At 36.1% G+C, this 18,190-nt stretch overlaps 2 protein-coding genes across 3 annotated transcripts; one reads left to right on the top strand and one right to left on the bottom strand.

Moving 5' to 3' along the window:
- Window positions 1-498: 498 nt before the first annotated feature.
- On the bottom strand, window positions 499-5,672 carry dnase2 (deoxyribonuclease II, lysosomal). Its single transcript, XM_019086201.2, has 7 exons — window positions 5,520-5,672; window positions 5,147-5,255; window positions 3,828-3,987; window positions 3,248-3,341; window positions 2,990-3,154; window positions 1,742-1,954; window positions 499-1,412 (listed from the first exon to the last, which is right to left on the bottom strand). Exons 2-7 carry the CDS (start codon window positions 5,236-5,238, stop codon window positions 1,015-1,017), a joined length of 1,122 nt encoding a protein of 373 aa, XP_018941746.2. The 5' UTR covers window positions 5,239-5,255; window positions 5,520-5,672; the 3' UTR covers window positions 499-1,014.
- A 5,773-nt stretch (window positions 5,673-11,445) lies between these two features.
- LOC109099478 (B-cell receptor CD22-like) lies at window positions 11,446-17,849 on the top strand. Of its 2 annotated transcripts, none has more exons than XM_042741659.1 (11): window positions 11,446-11,498; window positions 11,720-12,076; window positions 12,554-12,811; window positions 13,280-13,549; window positions 14,622-14,891; window positions 15,652-15,921; window positions 16,361-16,442; window positions 16,528-16,576; window positions 16,669-16,767; window positions 17,179-17,280; window positions 17,400-17,849. In XM_042741659.1, the coding sequence occupies exons 1-11, from the start codon at window positions 11,456-11,458 to the stop codon at window positions 17,463-17,465; spliced, it is 1,866 nt and encodes a 621-aa protein (XP_042597593.1). In that variant the 5' UTR covers window positions 11,446-11,455; the 3' UTR covers window positions 17,466-17,849. The 2 variants fall into 2 exon arrangements, with proteins under 2 accessions (XP_042597593.1, XP_042597592.1); XM_042741658.1 differs by having other exon boundaries at window positions 17,179-17,303.
- The last annotated feature ends 341 nt before the right edge of the window (window positions 17,850-18,190 follow it).

The raw sequence follows: 18,190 nt of genomic DNA, 5'->3' as shown, positions 1-18,190 counted from the left end.
TCAGACCTGATTCATGCCTTTGAGATTTCATTACATTTACCTGTGAAAATCAATTACTGTTTGCAGTCAGAGAAATGATCGCTCTCTGATTGCTTAAGCACTTTTATTCCTCCTACACAACTGAGAACACCTAAGTGCTGATTATGAGCAGCTGTGTTGGTGTAAGAGAGAGCTTTACAAGGCTCCTGTGATGAAGTTGTTCTCAGAGTTGTGGCTAGCTGTTTTATTAGTGCCCTGCTTATCTGTTAATGCTCTGCAGTAAATTATAAATTATATAAATTTCACAATATTTTTACTGTACTTTTGATCCAAAAAATGGTAGTGTATACTGTACATAATACTATTATTATTATTTAAACTAATCTCCCATTTTCTTTGTTTTAATGTACTTAAGTTATGGTATATTATTTAACTTAGGCCTATTTTTGGGCCTGAGTTATTCAGCATATTTAGCAGTTTCCACTGAATTTGTGAAAAGCTAAAGCATAGATAATGTAATTACAGACACATGAAGTGATTTAATTTCCTCAGTGTAATACAGCAACAAAAGCTGAGGGATTAAAAACATCTCTACCATACACATCTCAACCTAATTCCCATAATGCACTTCTGGCTTCTTGAGGTTCAAGGTAATGTGCATAATAATGCAGCACAAATTACACACTTCACCTTCTAACACCCTTTATTTGTTAAAATAAAAAAAATTATGTAATCATAGCAAAAGAAAAAAAAAAAATATATATACAGATTTAAAAACAAGGCTGTACCATATTAAAATCAAATAAATTTATAGCCTGTTTTCCTGAAGTTATACATGAAAATTAATTTTATGATATCAATCATAAATGTACAGTTAAATTAAATAAATTTTAATTACCTCACATATTATTCCCCTAAAATTGCTACATATATTTATGAAAAAGCATTTGACCTAATAATCATAACTGTTTGAAACCTACACAGTCCTTCTGCAAGACCCTGATTTTGTTATTCTTTCTGCTGTGTCCCACTTCATCAGCGATACTGTGCGGATTTGTCGCACGTCTGCACTTCTCCACCGCAGGACTCACACTGCAGGGCGGCCGAGCGATAGGCCTTCCACACCGCAGCATCCTGGCGGCACACCGTACCCCCGCCTCTCTTCTCCTCCGCCTTGTCGCGGTTGATATCTCCTACACAGACCCAGCCGCCAGACGTCCCACTTCCAGCGCTGCTGCCACCGACACTGACGACCCACTTCGAGTGGTCCTCTGTAGCCTTGAACGTGATGCTCTGGCCCGGGGAAATGAGATCTATGTTGAGGACTTTCCAGCTTGGAGAGCAGTCAGAGTGCAGGATTCCCGTGGAGCGTCGCCAGAACTGAACCAGCAGGTCAGACTGAAGCGTAGGTGCAACCCAGGAGTGATACAGGTCTGATTATGAACGAGACAGTGAAAAAGTGATGATTACTTCTTATTCTTTTTTTACACTGTAAAAAAAAAATATATATATATATAAAAATAATAATAATAATAATAATAATAATAATAATAATTCGATTTGTAAATAAAACAGACACCGTTGGAGTATGTTTTATTATTTTAGTTTCTCAAAATTTCAAAATTCAAAAACAGTGTTACCTGCAATATCTTACAAAAAGTTTAAATTACTAAATGTTTAAATCTTGATTGTTTAACACTTTGAATGGCTGGCTTTAGAGTGTCACTGTCACCATTACATCAGTGTTAAAAATGAGTCTTACCATTGGCAAATGATGCGCCTTTTGCAAAGCTAATGAACTCTGATCCAGCCAGTGAGAGGAGTGAGATACTGCGATTGGATGGCGAGGAGGAAGTGTTGTCCCATCTGCCCAGTGTGTGTTTACAGAGCTGAGCCATAGCAGGTACAGCAGCGGCCAATGAAGCAGGGATGCTGCAGTCGTATATGTGAGGCTGATTGATTTTCAACTGCTCACCTGTTTACATTATATTATATTAAATTACCATCAGAAAGAATAATGACAGTGGATATTAAATTAATACAACTAAATGAAACTACAATATAATAGTACTACTACTACTACTAATACATGTTACATATTATCATCGTTGTTTTTTTGAATTATCATTATAGTTAATATTTTTTTTATTTTAATAATAAGGAAATATTACAGAGAAATTGCAATTAAAAGTAATTAAAAAAGTAATTTAAAAAATGCAAATCTGATCCATCCATTTCAGGCCTTAGTTTCTCCACTGATCATAATCTGTGTGTTGTTTGGTTAGGAATATTTCAAAATGTGTACTGCTGGTGTGTCTCCAGGAGCAGGGTTGAGAAACACTAGCTTATTGCTTTATTACCATTATCAGAAAATCTGATAATAGTGTGATTTACAAACACAAGACTAAATGGACCTAAAGAGGATCTCAGAGAGAGGTGTTGTCACTATGGTTACTATGTCAGACATTTACTCTAACAGTCACTATGGCAACTGCATCCCATAAATGTTTTGTCTTTAGAAATTGCACATGAAAAGGTTAGGTGAGAAGCATTTCAAGCAGTATTTCCAACATCAGACTCACTTTAAAACAAGCATATGAAAATTTAAAACATGACAAGTCTTGTTCATTTTAACACACCTGATTCATACTTACAGTCACAAACTAGAAAGGGATAGTCCACCCAAAAATAAAAAAAAAATCTATCAGCATGTATTCACCCTCATGTCATTCCAAACCTGTAAAAAAAAGATATTTTGAAGAATCTTGGTAACCAAACATTTTGGTTCCCATTGACTTCCATAGTACAGTATGGAAGAAAATACAATGGAATTCAATGGGACCCCAAACTGCTTACCAGCGTTCATCAGAATATCTTCTATGTTCTGTGGAAGAAAGTCCTACAGGTTTGGAACCACATGAGGTTGAGTATTTAAATTTTTGGGTGGACTAGACTCACTTGCATTGCATTTTTAACCATCACTAATTTATTAAATGCATCGGCGTCGTACCTATGGTCTGAAAGCGCTCGAAAGGATATGTGACACAGATAAAGTTCTGTCCATTACTTATGCCAGAAGCGGGGTATGAAAACTGTCCCTGTGATTTAGGAGGGGGGAAATGAGGCGTACTGTGGACCAACCAGAAGCCTTGTTGTTTATCAAAGACAACAACCCCTGGAACAAAGAAAAAGAGTTTACATTAATACTTCATCCTCCATAAATGTTTGTTTGTGTTCCATTAATAGCATTTCAAGCAGTTAACTGCACCTTTGGTGTGGCCACAAGACCTGGTTGCATCTCCAGAAAGCTTCTGTTGTTGCGGTGGCTGGTCATTATATAAAATGTATCCAACATCACCACCCTGGAAGAAAGTTAAAGCTCAAAGCTTCTTCACAAAAAACATGACTGTATGAGACAGCAGATCAGAGGCCCTTATGATAAGCATGTGATCAAAAGCAAAAAAAGAGAACCTCTTTTATTACGAAATATGTCTGTGCACCTTAAGCAATAAATACCCTTTTGAGTTTCAGTTTGAGCTTGCTGCATACGTGTAAACAGCAAAAACTTGTAAGGTATTTGATCTGCGCCAATGTTAAATGTGGTTCTAAATCTCAATAAATTTAAATAGATTTATAATTAAATGTAAATGCAAACTCAGTGTTTTTATACTTCTGCAAAACTGGAAAAATGCGCCGTCTACAGAACAGGGTAAGCTGAGTAAGCTTCTCTAAAATCAGCAAGAAAATTACTAATAATGAAAGAAGAACAGAAGATGATTCAAGCAAAACTGAACATTTCATTTTTAAAATTTAGATCTTTTATATTATGTAACGAGTGTGACTTGTACCTCATATAGTGGCCCTACTGTTTGACCAACAGCACTTTGACTGTCATTAACTAAAGTCTTCCCATCCATCCATCCTTCACTCTCTCCATCCATGAAAAGATACTTCAGCCCCTCCTGCACAGGCTCATGAGGAGGATGTGGGAGTTTGTACAAGTAAAACCTGTAAGGAGAGGCAGAAAAAAAGGGAAATATGCCTCTTCACATTGATATTTATTTTATGTGTTAACCTACACTGTAAAAAAAATTTAAAAAAAAAAAAAAAAAAAAAAAAAATTCTCCAAGTTGTAAATAAAACAAAGATTATTAAAAAAAAAGACCACTTCAGTTTTTCTAATTCAAACTTTCATGATAAATTCAATGTGTCACTTGTCACATAAGTATTTGTGAAATTTACTATTCATTTCTTAAATTGTGAATCCTACATCTAATATTTTCAGGCATATTTTATATATTATATATAATATAATATATATATATATTATATATATTTTTCCCCCTGAGCTTTTTGGTTTTTTGAATATTGAATAATATGTTTTTATTTTTTTTAAATAAGAAAATAATGACCCTATTATAAATTATATTAAATTTTTTACTATAAAAATATTATATTATTAATATTAATATGAGTACTGTTACATTAAGTAGCCATTTTGTTTACTTAAATTGTTCTGTTATGAATAAACAATTTGTTTAATTAATAAGGTCATGAAACTGCATAAACAATTAGAAAATAAATGTTATAATTAAAAAATGTTTTTATTAGTTTTAGCTTAAGTACACTATCATTGAAAAGTCTGGGGTCAGTTTTCTAATTGTTTATGACTTATGGTCACAAGACTACAGTGCTTATTTAATCAGTGATATTTTGAAATATTATTACAATTATTTTTTTTTCTATTTGAATGCATTTTAAAATGTGATTTATTCCTGTGATCAAAGCTGAATTTTCAGCACGATTACTTCAGTCTTCAGTGTCTGATTTGCTGCTGAAGAAACATTTCTTATTATTATCAATGTTGTAAACAATTGTGCTGCTTAATATTTTTGTGGAATCCAGTTTCTTTTCTTTGATGAATAGATAGTTCACAGAACAGCATTTATTTGAAATAGATTTCTTTACTGTCAAAAAACTGTCTAAAACGTGTCTAAAGCATGTGTCTAAAACATACTGTAGCAATAGGACTTCAAACTGTGGAATTTGGTATGAAAATACTGAGAAAAAAAAACCCTATATAAATGAACGTGTACAAAGATGAACTGCTGTGCCTCTCAACATGCTGAATGTTTTCTGGTTTTAGGCCATTTAAAAACATACACACCAGTCTACAGGTTTCCCCTGATCATCATAACACGAGATGGAGGAAGAAGCTCCAGCTGATGCATGAAGGAGGAGCAGAACATGAAGCAACATGATGGAAGTGGAAGAACCTGAAACAGTACAACATTTATTTGTCTGTCAGAGTACAGTAAATCAAATACAAACCTTCTCATCATCACTTTTAATTAAACACAAAACTGCACGTCAGCAATCTGAATATTAACTCTGGCATAGTGGTTCACTGCACTTAATACTTTATAGTTACAATGTACGTGTTATAGTGCTTATGGTCTAATAACAAACTGCATGCCTGAACTACAAATAGAAAATAAATTATCATCGCTATAACAGTTTGACATAAATCTCAACTTTACCTCAACGGAAGACAGGCGTGCTATTGAGAGTAAAAAGTGGATCATGTCAGTCCATCGCTGAACGAAACTTCAATTCCTCTTGTTGTCACATGTAGCAGGTCCATTGGTTTCAAATGTAGACATAGAACAAGTGGATAGAATGGAATTTAGCTTTGATCGTAAAGGGAGGGGACTAATGACTGAGCATTTGTTTTCTTTGTTGGCTAGGTAATAGTTATTTTCTTATTTGAAATTTAATTTCCACTGTGCATTTTCAATTCAGAGCTATTGTAATTTCTCAGTGTCATTATTCTTGTATTTAATAATACTCAACAGCGCTGGTAAAACAGCGCAAATAAGATTTTGTCACGAGGGAAGTGTTACTTTTCTCAGCGCCATTGAGGACAAACCAATCACAGTCGATTGTGTTGACGCAATCGGGTATTCAAAAAAAAAAATTTTTTAAAGCAATTATTGGGGCGGATTTCTATTTAAACGCCAGATGACAATCCTTGGAATTTACGTATTTAAAATATGCAAACGTTTTACTGTGCAATTTTCTCTAACAAAGCGTTAAATATCCCGTGTTTTGAATGGCGCTCAATGGAGTATTCGGCATCCTGAGCGCCAGTGCGCCTCCTAAAGGAACAATAACTTTTTATTTACTGTCATACAGATAAGTGCAGCACAAGTGAGATAACCGCATCTTAACACCGGAAGCGAGTTCGTTTATGAATATTAATAAGGGTAGCCTACTTAACTTTTTGTAACAAAACAGAGCCCTTCTGGAAGTGAGATTGATCTAATTAATATTCATAAGCACGGAAAATCTACAAGCAAAACAACATGAAACGCATTTCAGAACAATTATTATAAAAACGATTGTCATTTTTGTATGTTTTGTTTTATTTTGTTAAATTAAATTTAATTACATTAAATTTAAAATCGTTTGTGTGCTTCTGTCTGAAGATACGGGACATTCTCATGTCGTGTTTTAATGCTGATGGAAAGTTCATCTGAAAGTGAAAGTGACGTGACATTCAGCCAAGTATGGTGACCCATACTCAGAATTCGTGCTCTGCATTTAACCCATCCGAAGTGCACACACACAGAGCAGTGAATACGAAGTGAACACACACACACACTGTGGGAGCAGTGGGGGGGCATTTTGTGGTGATTTTATGGTGGGGCGGTTTGGGGTTAGTTTGGTTTTTGATGGGTTGCTAAGTGGTGGTTTTGTAGTTGGAGAGAGAACTATACATGCACTCCCCCCACCCACAATTCCTGCCGGACCGAGACTCGAACTCACAACCCTTCGATTGGGAGTCCGACTCTCTAACCATTAGGCCACGACTGCTTGCAGTTAATTCAGTAAAGTAACAGTTCTCAACGTCCCTTCTATGACTAGTTTTTGTCCTCAGAAAAGTATAGCGCAGCCTAATTTAGAAACAGAGAGAAATTGAGAATCACCATATTTCCTACGTCTGTTTGCTTTTAACGAATTACGTTGTTTTTTTCTGCTATTGTAGTTTAAGACTAAAAAAAAACATATATACCTAAATTTGAATATTTATGCATACGTTGATGTAAGCAGAAAAAAATATATCAGTGTCCATATGACAGATTTAAAGTCACTCTCATTTTTGAGCTGCAAGTGCTTTGTTTACTATTTTATTATTATGTTGGCTTGGCACAAGCCAACATACTGTTATGCTATTTAAACTTCCTATTATTATTATTCTTCTGAGAATTAATTTATAAAACGCTACTCCTCCTAGGGCTTTAAAGCCACAAGCCCCAAACTTGGCAGAGACCTGGGGCCCCGGGGTGTAGTTTTATGCTATATCTTTTTAGACTGATCAGACTTACAGTTTATTTATTATTAATTTTTATAAGTCAGAAATCTCCCATAGACTCCCATTATCTGAGAAAAATTGCGCCTCTACAGGAGCAATTCCCGGGACTGAGGGAGGAGTCTGCCTTAGTTTCACTTTTAAATCGGTTAAAAATACATATAAATACATTAATTTATTTCACTCTGACAAGCTAAAACAACATACTTGAATATTACAGGGGTCAGGGCTTATTAAAAATGTATATCTGGCCACAGAAGAGAGAGAAAGACGAGAGAGAATTCACCGCTCCGTTCAGCGAGTGGTGGTCTCACAGCGGGCTCACAACAAACAAATTTATTCTTGTTTAAGACCTTTTAAAAATAAAAATATTACAGCGATTGCACACAATCCACCCATTAGAACAAACCAAGAGCTAAAAGTGGGTGTTTTTCAGCTGTTGAAGTTTTGAAAATGAACGATTTGCGTCAGCTCTTTTGACAGCGCGAGACGGCGCGGCTTCTCCTGCACTCGCACTACGAGCTCACAAGAAACGAATTTATTCTTTATTTAAGACCTTATAAAAATAAAATATTACAGCGATTGCACACAATCCACCCATTAGAACAAACCAAGAGCTAAAAGTGGGTGTTTTTCAGCTGTTGAAGTTTGAAAATGAAGGATTTGCGTCAGCTCTTTTGACAGCGCGAGACGGCGCGGCTTCTCCGGCACTCGCACTACGAGCTCACAAGAAACGAATTTATCCTTGTTTAAGACCTTATAAAAAATAAAATATTACAGCGATTGCACACAATCCCCCCATTAGAACAAACAAAGAGCTAAAAGTGGGTGTTTTTCAGCTGTTGAAGTTTGAAAATGAAGGATTTGCGTCAGCTCTTTTTGACAGCGCGCGAGACGGCGCGCGCTTCTCCTGCATTCGCACTACGAGCTCACAAGAAACGAATTTATTCTTGTTTAAGACCTTATAAAAATAAAATATTACAGCGATTGCACACAATCCACCCATTAGAACAAACCAAGAGCTAAAAGTGGGTGTTTTTCAGCTGTTGAAGTTTGAAAATGAAGGATTTGCGTCAGCTCTTTTTACAGCGCGAGACGGCGCGGCTTCTCGTGCACTCGCACTATGAGCTCACAACAAACGTATTTATTCTTGTTTAAGACCTTATAAAAATAAAATATTACAGCGATTGCACACAATCCACCCATTAGAACAAACCAAGAGCTAAAAGTGGGTGTTTTTCAGCTCTTGAAGTGTGGAAAATGAAGGATTTGCGTCATCTATTTTGTCAGCGCGAGACCGCAGGGCTTCACAACGACCTCACAACAAACGAGTTCATTCCTGTTTAAGAACCTTTTAAAAATAAAATATTACAGCGATTACACACAATCCACCCATTAGAAGAAAACAAGAGCTAAAAGTGGGTGTTTTTTAGCTCTTGAAGTGTGGAAAATTAAGGATTTGCGTCATCTATTTTGACAACGCGAGACCGCGGGGCTTCACAACGACCTCACAACAAACGACTTTATTCCTTTTTAAGACCTTTTAAAAATAAAATATTACAGCGATTGCACACAATCCACCCATTAGAACACAACAACGGCTAAATTCAGATTTTTGTGAGCTGGTAAATTGTGAAATTGAATGATTTGCAGCGGACTCTCTGACGGCTCGAGACTTCAACACTGGCATGGGGAAAAAGTTCTACATACTGAAACTACAGCCTTTTACATTAAAACACTCCAGCGAATCAGTACAAAACAATTAGAAGAATATATTATAGAGATTAAAATGAGTGCTTGTGAGATATTTTTTTTTGTCTTAGGGCAGAAAAAGACATTGCATCGATCTCTCGAGTTACAGAGGACGCTGATTCTGGCTTTTTACGCTGCAAGAACGGACAAATCATTCGTCTTGGCAGCTTTATTTTTGTATGTCTATATTTTGTATTGTCAATAGTAAATATTATGAAAACAATAACTGTTGTAATTTTGTCATCATTATATAGTTTATGTATTATAATTGCAAAATACAATTTAGCAACTCACATAGTTATCATTCATCACTGCTTAAAAATGTAAGATGAAAAATAAACTCTTAAAGCATGAAATAAGATACAGTATCAGTAAATTCGATTTTAATGTGGGTATATTATCAGTGAACTAATCATTAAATATTTGTAATCATTCATAAAATATTGGCCCCTTTCGTAATGATGTTGTTCAGAAATGAAGGCCACAATGCTAATGTTGTCCACACGATGGCGCCACAGGATATAAAATACTTCAATATATGTTCACAGATTTTAAAATGTTCCATTTATGTGAATAAATATAAAATGCATATACATGCATTCTATTTTCATAAACTTTAATAAAGCCCAATATAGTATTTATGCAAAACTGTAATCCCCTAAGTACCATTACGTTTTTTTCTTATTTTAATAGTATTGACAACATATTTCTCAAGTTATCACACATAAAGTGAAGAAAAGAAAGTATATTACTTACCTATTTTCATATCTTTTTTCACCTTGACTTAAACCACATTGTTTCTTTTACCTTCTGTGTTGTTGCCTACAACACTTCAGTTAGAGGACTGGGTAATAGCAAACAGGGGAAAAAGGCATGACTTATTTTGCATACAGCTAGCCAAACCTGTTGAAACTGTTGTCATAGCCAAGGCTTTTTATTGGAACAGAAAACAGCAAGGGTCCATTGAAAAATACTGTTGGAAGTTTTTTTTTTTTTCCACCAAGGCAGCTCAAGAAGGTTGGACACACAAGTACAGTGGCTCTTTTGGCCCAAGGCCAAGCCAACATCAAAGTTAGTTCACTAACTTTACATTCTAGTTTATTGTTATCCTTTTAATGCAAAATGTTGTCCGCAACCAGTTAGTTTTGCAATTAAAGTTACACTCATCAAGTAAGATTTCTGCTTTTCATATTAATAACTTCTATTGGTCTGATGTAAAAGTACTGAGTACATTCTGTACTATTTCAACGAATGTTACTCTTAAGAAATAGTTGTTGATTTAATTGTCTGCTGCATTTCCAATTTCTTACCTCAAGAGGTCGCTGAGGTATTTTAAAAACATAATCTTATCTCTTCATACCACCCTGAGGCTGTAATCGTAGTTACATTGATGAATCCACAACCTTGAGCACAAAATTACACTATAGTTCCAGTAGCAAAATTAATTTTCCTATATGAGTATTGCTTGTGGTTACTATGGGTTTTCAACAAACACCAGTTAAACCTTTGTTCCTGTAGTAAAACCATGGTTAATTTCCATTTGGTTTTAAAACAAATAACACAGTTAGCTCTTATTCTTGTAGTAAAACCATGGTAGATTTACTTGTGGTTACTGCTTTTACAACAAAAAACTACATTTCAACTCTTGTTCCTGAAGTAAAACCATAATTTATTTAAATAAAAGATAGTTTTACTTGTGGTTGCTAAGAGTTTCCAACCAATCCCTCAGTTTAAACTAGTAAAATATTGTAGTAAAATATAGTAAAATATTAGTAGGCTAGATTCAGTAAAATACTTGTGGTTCCTATGTTTTCACAACAAACACCACAATTAAAATATTGTTCCAGTAGTAAAAGGTAGCTTTACTTGTGGTTTGAATGATTTTACATTAAATACCACAGTTAAACTCTTGTTCCTGTAGTAAAACCAATTTAAGTGAAGGATTGTGGTTACTGTTTTAGTGTGAATACATTAGTTACACTACGATTGCTGCGGTAAACCCATGGTTATTGCCTCGTGCACCTTGCTGAAGGTGGTGTAGAGTTTCACTGGAGACAGAGACAGAGTTTAGAGGCTCAGAGATACGGGAGGTGAGACAGTGGGATGGCCAGCCTATCACCACCCTTCAACTTCTGCTTTCTCTCTGGCTCAGTGTCTTACACTGTGTGTCTGGTGCCATTCGGCTCCCTCTTCAACACATGTGCGTGCCCATGTGTGTACAGAGGGGTGTGGGAGCTTTTTGTGGAGAATATGAGAAAGGTGTTGTTTTAGAGCAAAACCAAGTACCAATTTCTTGATTATTCTTGAAGTTACTTACAGTCTTTCATGTTTTTACGCATAAACAGGGCTGAGATGTGGGTGCATGTAATTGTGGCCTCTGTGCTTCTTCTGTCAGGTAATTTACGACAGGTATCTTGTGTTTTCAATACAATCAAATGGTTGTGATTGCGTATTGCAGCTCTAATCTGTGCTCTTATGTTACCTGAGTGCCCTTGGTGCACAGGTTATTTATATTGTATTGATCTGTATTTTTTCCTGTTTTTATCCCTGGCGTCAACAGCACACACCTTGCTAAGGTCAATACCGGCCTCTGATTACTCTTGTGTTGCTTTATAGGAGTCGGGGCAAGTAAATGGCTGGTGTATTTCTCCAGGACAGACATATGTGTTTGGGCCGGGACCACAGTAACATTGCCGTGCCGCTACGATTACCCCTCGCCCTACAGCTCTACACGGGTCATGTGGTTTCACATCTCTGCAGAGGGCCGACGGGATGTTGCCTACCATACTGATGGGAATCTGTTGAGTCCCTCGTACAGGGACAGGATCAAATACATGGGGGGCCACAAAAGATGCAGTTTGCAGATCACGAACGCGAAGCTGAGCGATGCAGGAACGTACCATTTCAGATTCGAGATCGACAACCAGCAGGGCCGATGGACCTCTCCTGATGCCATCACACTGTCTGTCACAGGTCAGGCCACATTTTAAAAGTGATTTTTCAATGTTAAATAATATAAAAACAAGTTTAGTAGATGCAACTATACACAGCTGTTCAAAACTTTGGGGTCAGTACTGTTTACAGTACTTTTATTATTTAAATTGATCAAAAGTGACAGTAAAGACATTTGTAATGTCTTGAATGGAATGGTAGCGTTAATAATTCCGTGTTTTTTGGTGGGGGGCAGGGCTATGTGACTATTCAACCACTGATGGAAGGAGTGCTATTTGCACAACCACCTAAAAATACACTAGTAACCACAAAGCAACAGCCTGGTAACACCTTCTAATTGGAGCAACAGTCTTGCACAATTTTTTTCTGTAGAAATGAATAACTTTTTGTTGTTGTTGTTGTTGTTTAATTGCATAGAATTGTGGAAAACAGCCTGTTCCTAAAATAATTTAGCATGTCGCATGGACCTAATATTGTGAAATGCTGTCCTGATTTCAGAGCTTCAGGTTCATGTACATCCACCGAGAATAGGCAACATGTTTGCTGCTGGAGAGACGGTCTTCCTGAGCTGTGTGGCACGAGGCTGTGCCGCCCCTGGCAGGAACTTTGCCCTTTATCGGAATGGGATCAACTTGGGTCAGTCCAATAAGCTGTCAGCCATCTATAACTTTGACAGTCAGCATGCAGGTACCTACACCTGCCGTCCAATACCCCCTCAAAATGTTCAGTCACCAGGACTCACCCTGGCTCTTGGATGTGAGTATTGTGCATGCATATAGACAATAGTTCTGCATGTGTAATTGAACACAGCTTTGTCACAACAGGAATAAATTACATTTTAAAAAATATTGAGAGAAAATAGTTATTTTAAAGTATTATGTTCACAATATTACCGTTTAACTGCATTTTTGATCAAATAAGTGCAGCCTTGGTGAGCATAAGAACAAAAAATAAACATTCAACAAAACATTATTGAATAGTACTGGATATAGTATAAACATGTCTAAAATGTGCTGCATGTGGTAACATCTAAATTGGGTGATTTTATACATGTATTATTAGAAAAAGCTACTCAAGGATTCAACTGTGCATTAAATATTGTGTATTAAATACATAAAATTTGTAAATACAGTGATCAAAGCAGGGTGTTCAATTGAATTCTACTGTCAGCCGCCCTCTCCCATTAGAACTTGCATTTAATCTCTCTCTTTCTCTGTGTCTCAGATGCTCCACGCTACACCACGGTACAGATCACCCCTCGAGAGGCAGTCGGGGAGGGCGATTCGGTGACTTTGACCTGCAGTAGTGATGGAGCTCCACCAGCAGAAAGTTTTGCCTGGTTTAAAGAAGGAGAGAGTGGCAGTGTGCCAGACAGCTTTAAACCTGAGCTGAGATTGTGGAGTTTGGACTACAGGGACCATGGAGAATACGTCTGTGTGGCCCGCAACCCACTCGGCACAGACCGGTCCAGACCGCTTTTACTCAATGTTACCTGTAGGTTACCTCTGTTTTTATGTAGCCAGAATAAATAATTTAGGTATTGCTAGTCTGTTTGCATACATTTTTAAAAATAAAGGTTTCCATTGTCCTCATTTGTAAGTCGCTTTGGATAAAAGCGTCTGCTAAATGTAATGTAAATGTAAAAGGTTGAATAGAAGAATAGAAGAGCCTTTTTTGGTTCCCCAAGGAACCTTTCAGTGAACAATTCTTAAAAGAACCATTTTTATAATAATAACTTTTTGCCAATATAAAGAACCTTGAAATTGTTGAAATTGTAACTGATTTTATTAACATGCATCTCTTAATATTGCAGCTTTTAAATGGCAGGATATGCAGTTTATCAGTGAACAGGTCCAAATTTTGAAAAATGTCATCAGACATTTGAACATTTCACTTTCCCTAATTAGACATTTATTTCCATTTTTGCTGATCTGATGTCTTTGTGAGTGCAGAGATTTATTTTAGTTGCTGGTTCTTGTGTAATAACTTTAATTTTGGCAGGACATTATGTCACATTGTCTGCCACCCTCCAATAGATCAAAGTTCAAATCAAGTGTACAAATATAGGGCAAATCGGGAAACCACATGATGCTCAGCCATGAAAGGAGTATTTACTTCCTGTTTTCACTTGTTAAGTCAAACATCACTACTAGCATTGGTCATACTTTGGGGGTAGAAGTGTGTTAAAATTATTCAATGTTAAACTTTGGTACGTGACTTATCCCACGTTGTTTATGCCATGGGCTTGACTGATACATCACATTGCATGGTTTATGTACTGCATGCTACTGCTTTTTAAAATGTTGAATTTTCACCTGGTGAATGATAAAACATAGACATATATTAAAAAGTGTAGCAATGATAATGACCTAGCAACCACATAGAAACATATCAGAATGATTTCTATAGGATCATGCAACACTGAAGACTGGAGTAATGCTGCTAAAAATTCAGAATTACATCTCATAAATTGCATAAAAGGTTATTTTAAATCCATTCATTCATCATCATTAGTGTATTTGTGAGACTTTTATGTATTGTAAAACTGAACTATATTTGTTTCTAGACTCCCCAAAGAACACAAGAATCCTCATTAGTCCTAAAGGAGACATCAAGGAAGGGTTTGCTGTCAATCTGACCTGCAGCAGCAACGCCAACCCTCCTGTGCAGAAATACACCTGGTACAAAGTGAACGGTGGTCAGCCCTGGAACAAAGGCACTGCGCAAAATCTCACCTTTCCTAGCGTGCGTTCCCATCATGCCGGACAGTACTACTGCACTGCGTGGAACGTGTTTGGCATGGGGACATCGCCCACTATTTCTCTTATAGTACTTTGTAAGTTTATACTTATTATAAATGTATATTGTAAATTATATTATATGGTTTTAACATAGGGCGAAGAGTTTTGTAACTTGAACGTGCACTGTTTCTGGTGTCATCCATTTCCAGTTGATGTAAACTTGGAATTGGAAGTTTATATCTCACAATTTTTTACTTTTTTCTAAGAATTGCAAGTTTTACACTTTATAATTCTACAGAATCCTGATTCTGCCACCATATAAAAAATACAAAATTGCATATTTTTATTTTACAATTCAAACTTTTTTTCTCACAGTTCAGATTTTTCTTCATTTATTTGCAAAATGTCAGATTTGTGAGATTATATAAAGCAATTCAGATTTTTTTTCTTAACATCTTTAATATCTCGCAAATCTGAGTTTCGATCTTTGTATCCCTATGTTTATATATAACTCAGAATTGTGAGATAAAAAAGTCACATTTAACTTTTTATTTATTTTTTTTATCCTGTAGAGGAATCAAGCTTCAATAAAATACACACTGGTTTGTACTGTGAATAATCAGACCATTTAATGCACTTATTCTAGTTATTTAAATGTTGTGGCTAATAAATCGAAATTCTTGCACATTCACAGAAAATAGCTTACTTCCACATTTGAAACTAAGGATACTGTACCTACTCTATATACCTCTTTGAACTACTAAATTTGTTGGATTTTAAACCTTAGTCCTCCAGTTTCTTTCTTTCATTTAACCTCCCCACCTCTCTCTTTCTCTCTCTCTCTCTCTCTCTCAGATGCCCCCAAAAACACCTCTGTGCTGGCTCGGCCTTCCACTGTGATCGAAGCGGGCAGCTCGTTGACGCTGACCTGCATCAGCCAGGCCAATCCGGCAGTGGAGAACTACACCTGGCACCGGATCAATGCGGCTGACGCCTGGGAAACTCGATCGGGTCCCAGCTACACCATTGCTGAGGTCAGCCCTGGAGCCAGTGGCCAGTACTACTGCGAGGCCCGCAACCGCATCGGAGCGCACAGCTCCCCGGTTCTGACGGTGAAAGTTCGAGGTCAGTGCATAACACACAGCAGAGCAGCAAATCAGAATATTAGAATGATTTCTGAAGTATCATGTGACACTAAATCCTGGAGAAAAAACGCTGCAAATTCAGCTTTGTATAAAATTACATTTTAAATATATTATTTAAATTAGATTTTTTTTATTGTAATAATATTTCACAATATTACTGTTTTTCTGTATTTTTGATCAAATAAATGCAGCCTTGCTGAGACTTCTTTCAAAAACATAAACATTTAAACTGTAGTGTGTGTGTGTGTGTGTGTGTGTGTGTGTGTGTGTGTGTGTGTGTGTGTGTGTGTGTGTGTGTGTGTGTGTATAGAGAGGAATTTCTGGACATAAATATAGTTACTGCCTACCGCTGTTTATCAAATGAATGATGTGCATGTACTGTATGCCCATGATTGAGCTGCTGTGGTTTATATGTTCAGGCGGACTGAAGGTGATCGCATTGGCATCTGCAGTGGGTGTTTCTATCGGATTAATATCTCTGACCGTGGTCGTCATGATCAGGTGATTTTACGCTTACTGACTTTAATAGTAAATATCTGATCTTCTCATCTGATCTTGCACACATCATTTCACATCTCTTTTGCAGTAAAAACATGCATCGCATAGACACTGAAAATCTTGAGGAAGAAAAACAGGTCATTTTTATATATCTTATTCTCATTGTATGAACTGAATCTAATATGTATTTATCATATTAATCGATTGCCACGTTTCTCCTAAAAAACAGTATTCACCATTAGTTGACTTGCCAGTGGACAGTACTCTGTTTAGTGAATCAACTTCAGAGACGTTTCTCCTCAAGAGCACAAAAATGTCAGACATTCCAGTGAGTTTTCTTTTCTCAGATCTCCTTCCACTATCATGTCTGTCTCTGTAGTACACTGTAAATGTGTGAATTGGAACACACCCTATATTTTCTGTACAATTAACATATTACACACTAAAAGTATGTGCACTGGAAACAAGATAAACTTCAGTATGTGGTTAAATCATTACACAACTTTTAGGTTTATACTTCTTTAAACTTCTCAATAAAAAAGTCTCAGCCTCATTATTAACACAAAAACAATCATGCATGTGTTTGAAAGTATTGCATGACAGGCACTATACAGTATATTTAAAATGTTCTGTGATTTGTGATACACTAATTGTAGTTTTGATATTAAGGATGGATAGTATATGAATTCAGAAAGTCATACTCTCTAAACTTATAAGTGTTTTATTTTGTGTCTGGTTGGAAGAGCCAGAGGAGATTTATGAAAGTAGCCACCCTTCCATTGTGCCCCTGAAAGAAGCCGCTCAGAGTGCTGAGGAACAGGGAAAATTCAACTTCATTACGGTGCATTATTCTCACATGCCCAGGTTAAACACAATTACACAGTCCATGTGTGCTGGTTTATTCCAGTCCTCTGTCATATTAATGCCATTAGTTGTTGTGTTTGTCATCTTTATTTACAGTCGGGACCAGACGGAGGTCACAAACATACCTCTAGATGGAGACAAGAAGCTCAGAGATGGTCCTAATGTTGTTTATAATGTTCTCGCCAAGCAACTGAGAGAGGAGATGGAAGAATCTGGAGTCTAAAGTGGTCAACTGATGGAAGAAATTGTTAAACCGCACAGGGACTTTTTTTATTATTATTTTTTTTATTATATGCACTTATGGACCACTTGATGTAGCCTGAATGTCAGAGACTTGAAAATAGGACACAAAAGTAAAATAAAATCCCCACTGGATGTTCTGTTTAATTGTGTCCAGCTGCAGTTTAATAAAGTCCAGCTGCTCAAAATGACACACTACTGTTCAAATGTTTGGGGTCACTAAGATTTAAAAAAAAATATTTTTGCTCTTTTTTTATTTCTTTTAATCAAGAATATACAGCAAAAACAGGTATATTGTGGAATATTATTAAAATATATAATGACTGTTTTAATTACTTTTTAAAATGTAATTTTCAGCATCATTACTCCAGTCTTCAGTGTCACATGATGCTTCAGAAATCAGTCTAATATTCCGATTTCTTATTCTTACTAATGTTGAAAACAGTTGTGCTGCTTAATATTTTTGTGGAAACACATTCTTTTCAGGATTCTTAGATAAATAGAAAAAATAAATTTTGAAATATAAATTTTTGGAACATTATAAATGTATTTACGGTCACCTTTGATCAATTTAATGCATCCTTTCTGAAAAAAAAAAAAGTTATTTAAAAAAACTAATTTTACTGACCCTAGACATTTGAAAGGTA

This window comes from Cyprinus carpio, chromosome B16 (assembly GCF_018340385.1).
Source record: "Cyprinus carpio isolate SPL01 chromosome B16, ASM1834038v1, whole genome shotgun sequence".
NCBI classification, from domain to species: Eukaryota; Metazoa; Chordata; class Actinopteri; order Cypriniformes; family Cyprinidae; genus Cyprinus; species Cyprinus carpio.
Note: the sequence above shows the minus strand (reverse complement) of the source record. Positions and strands in the feature narration are given on the sequence as shown.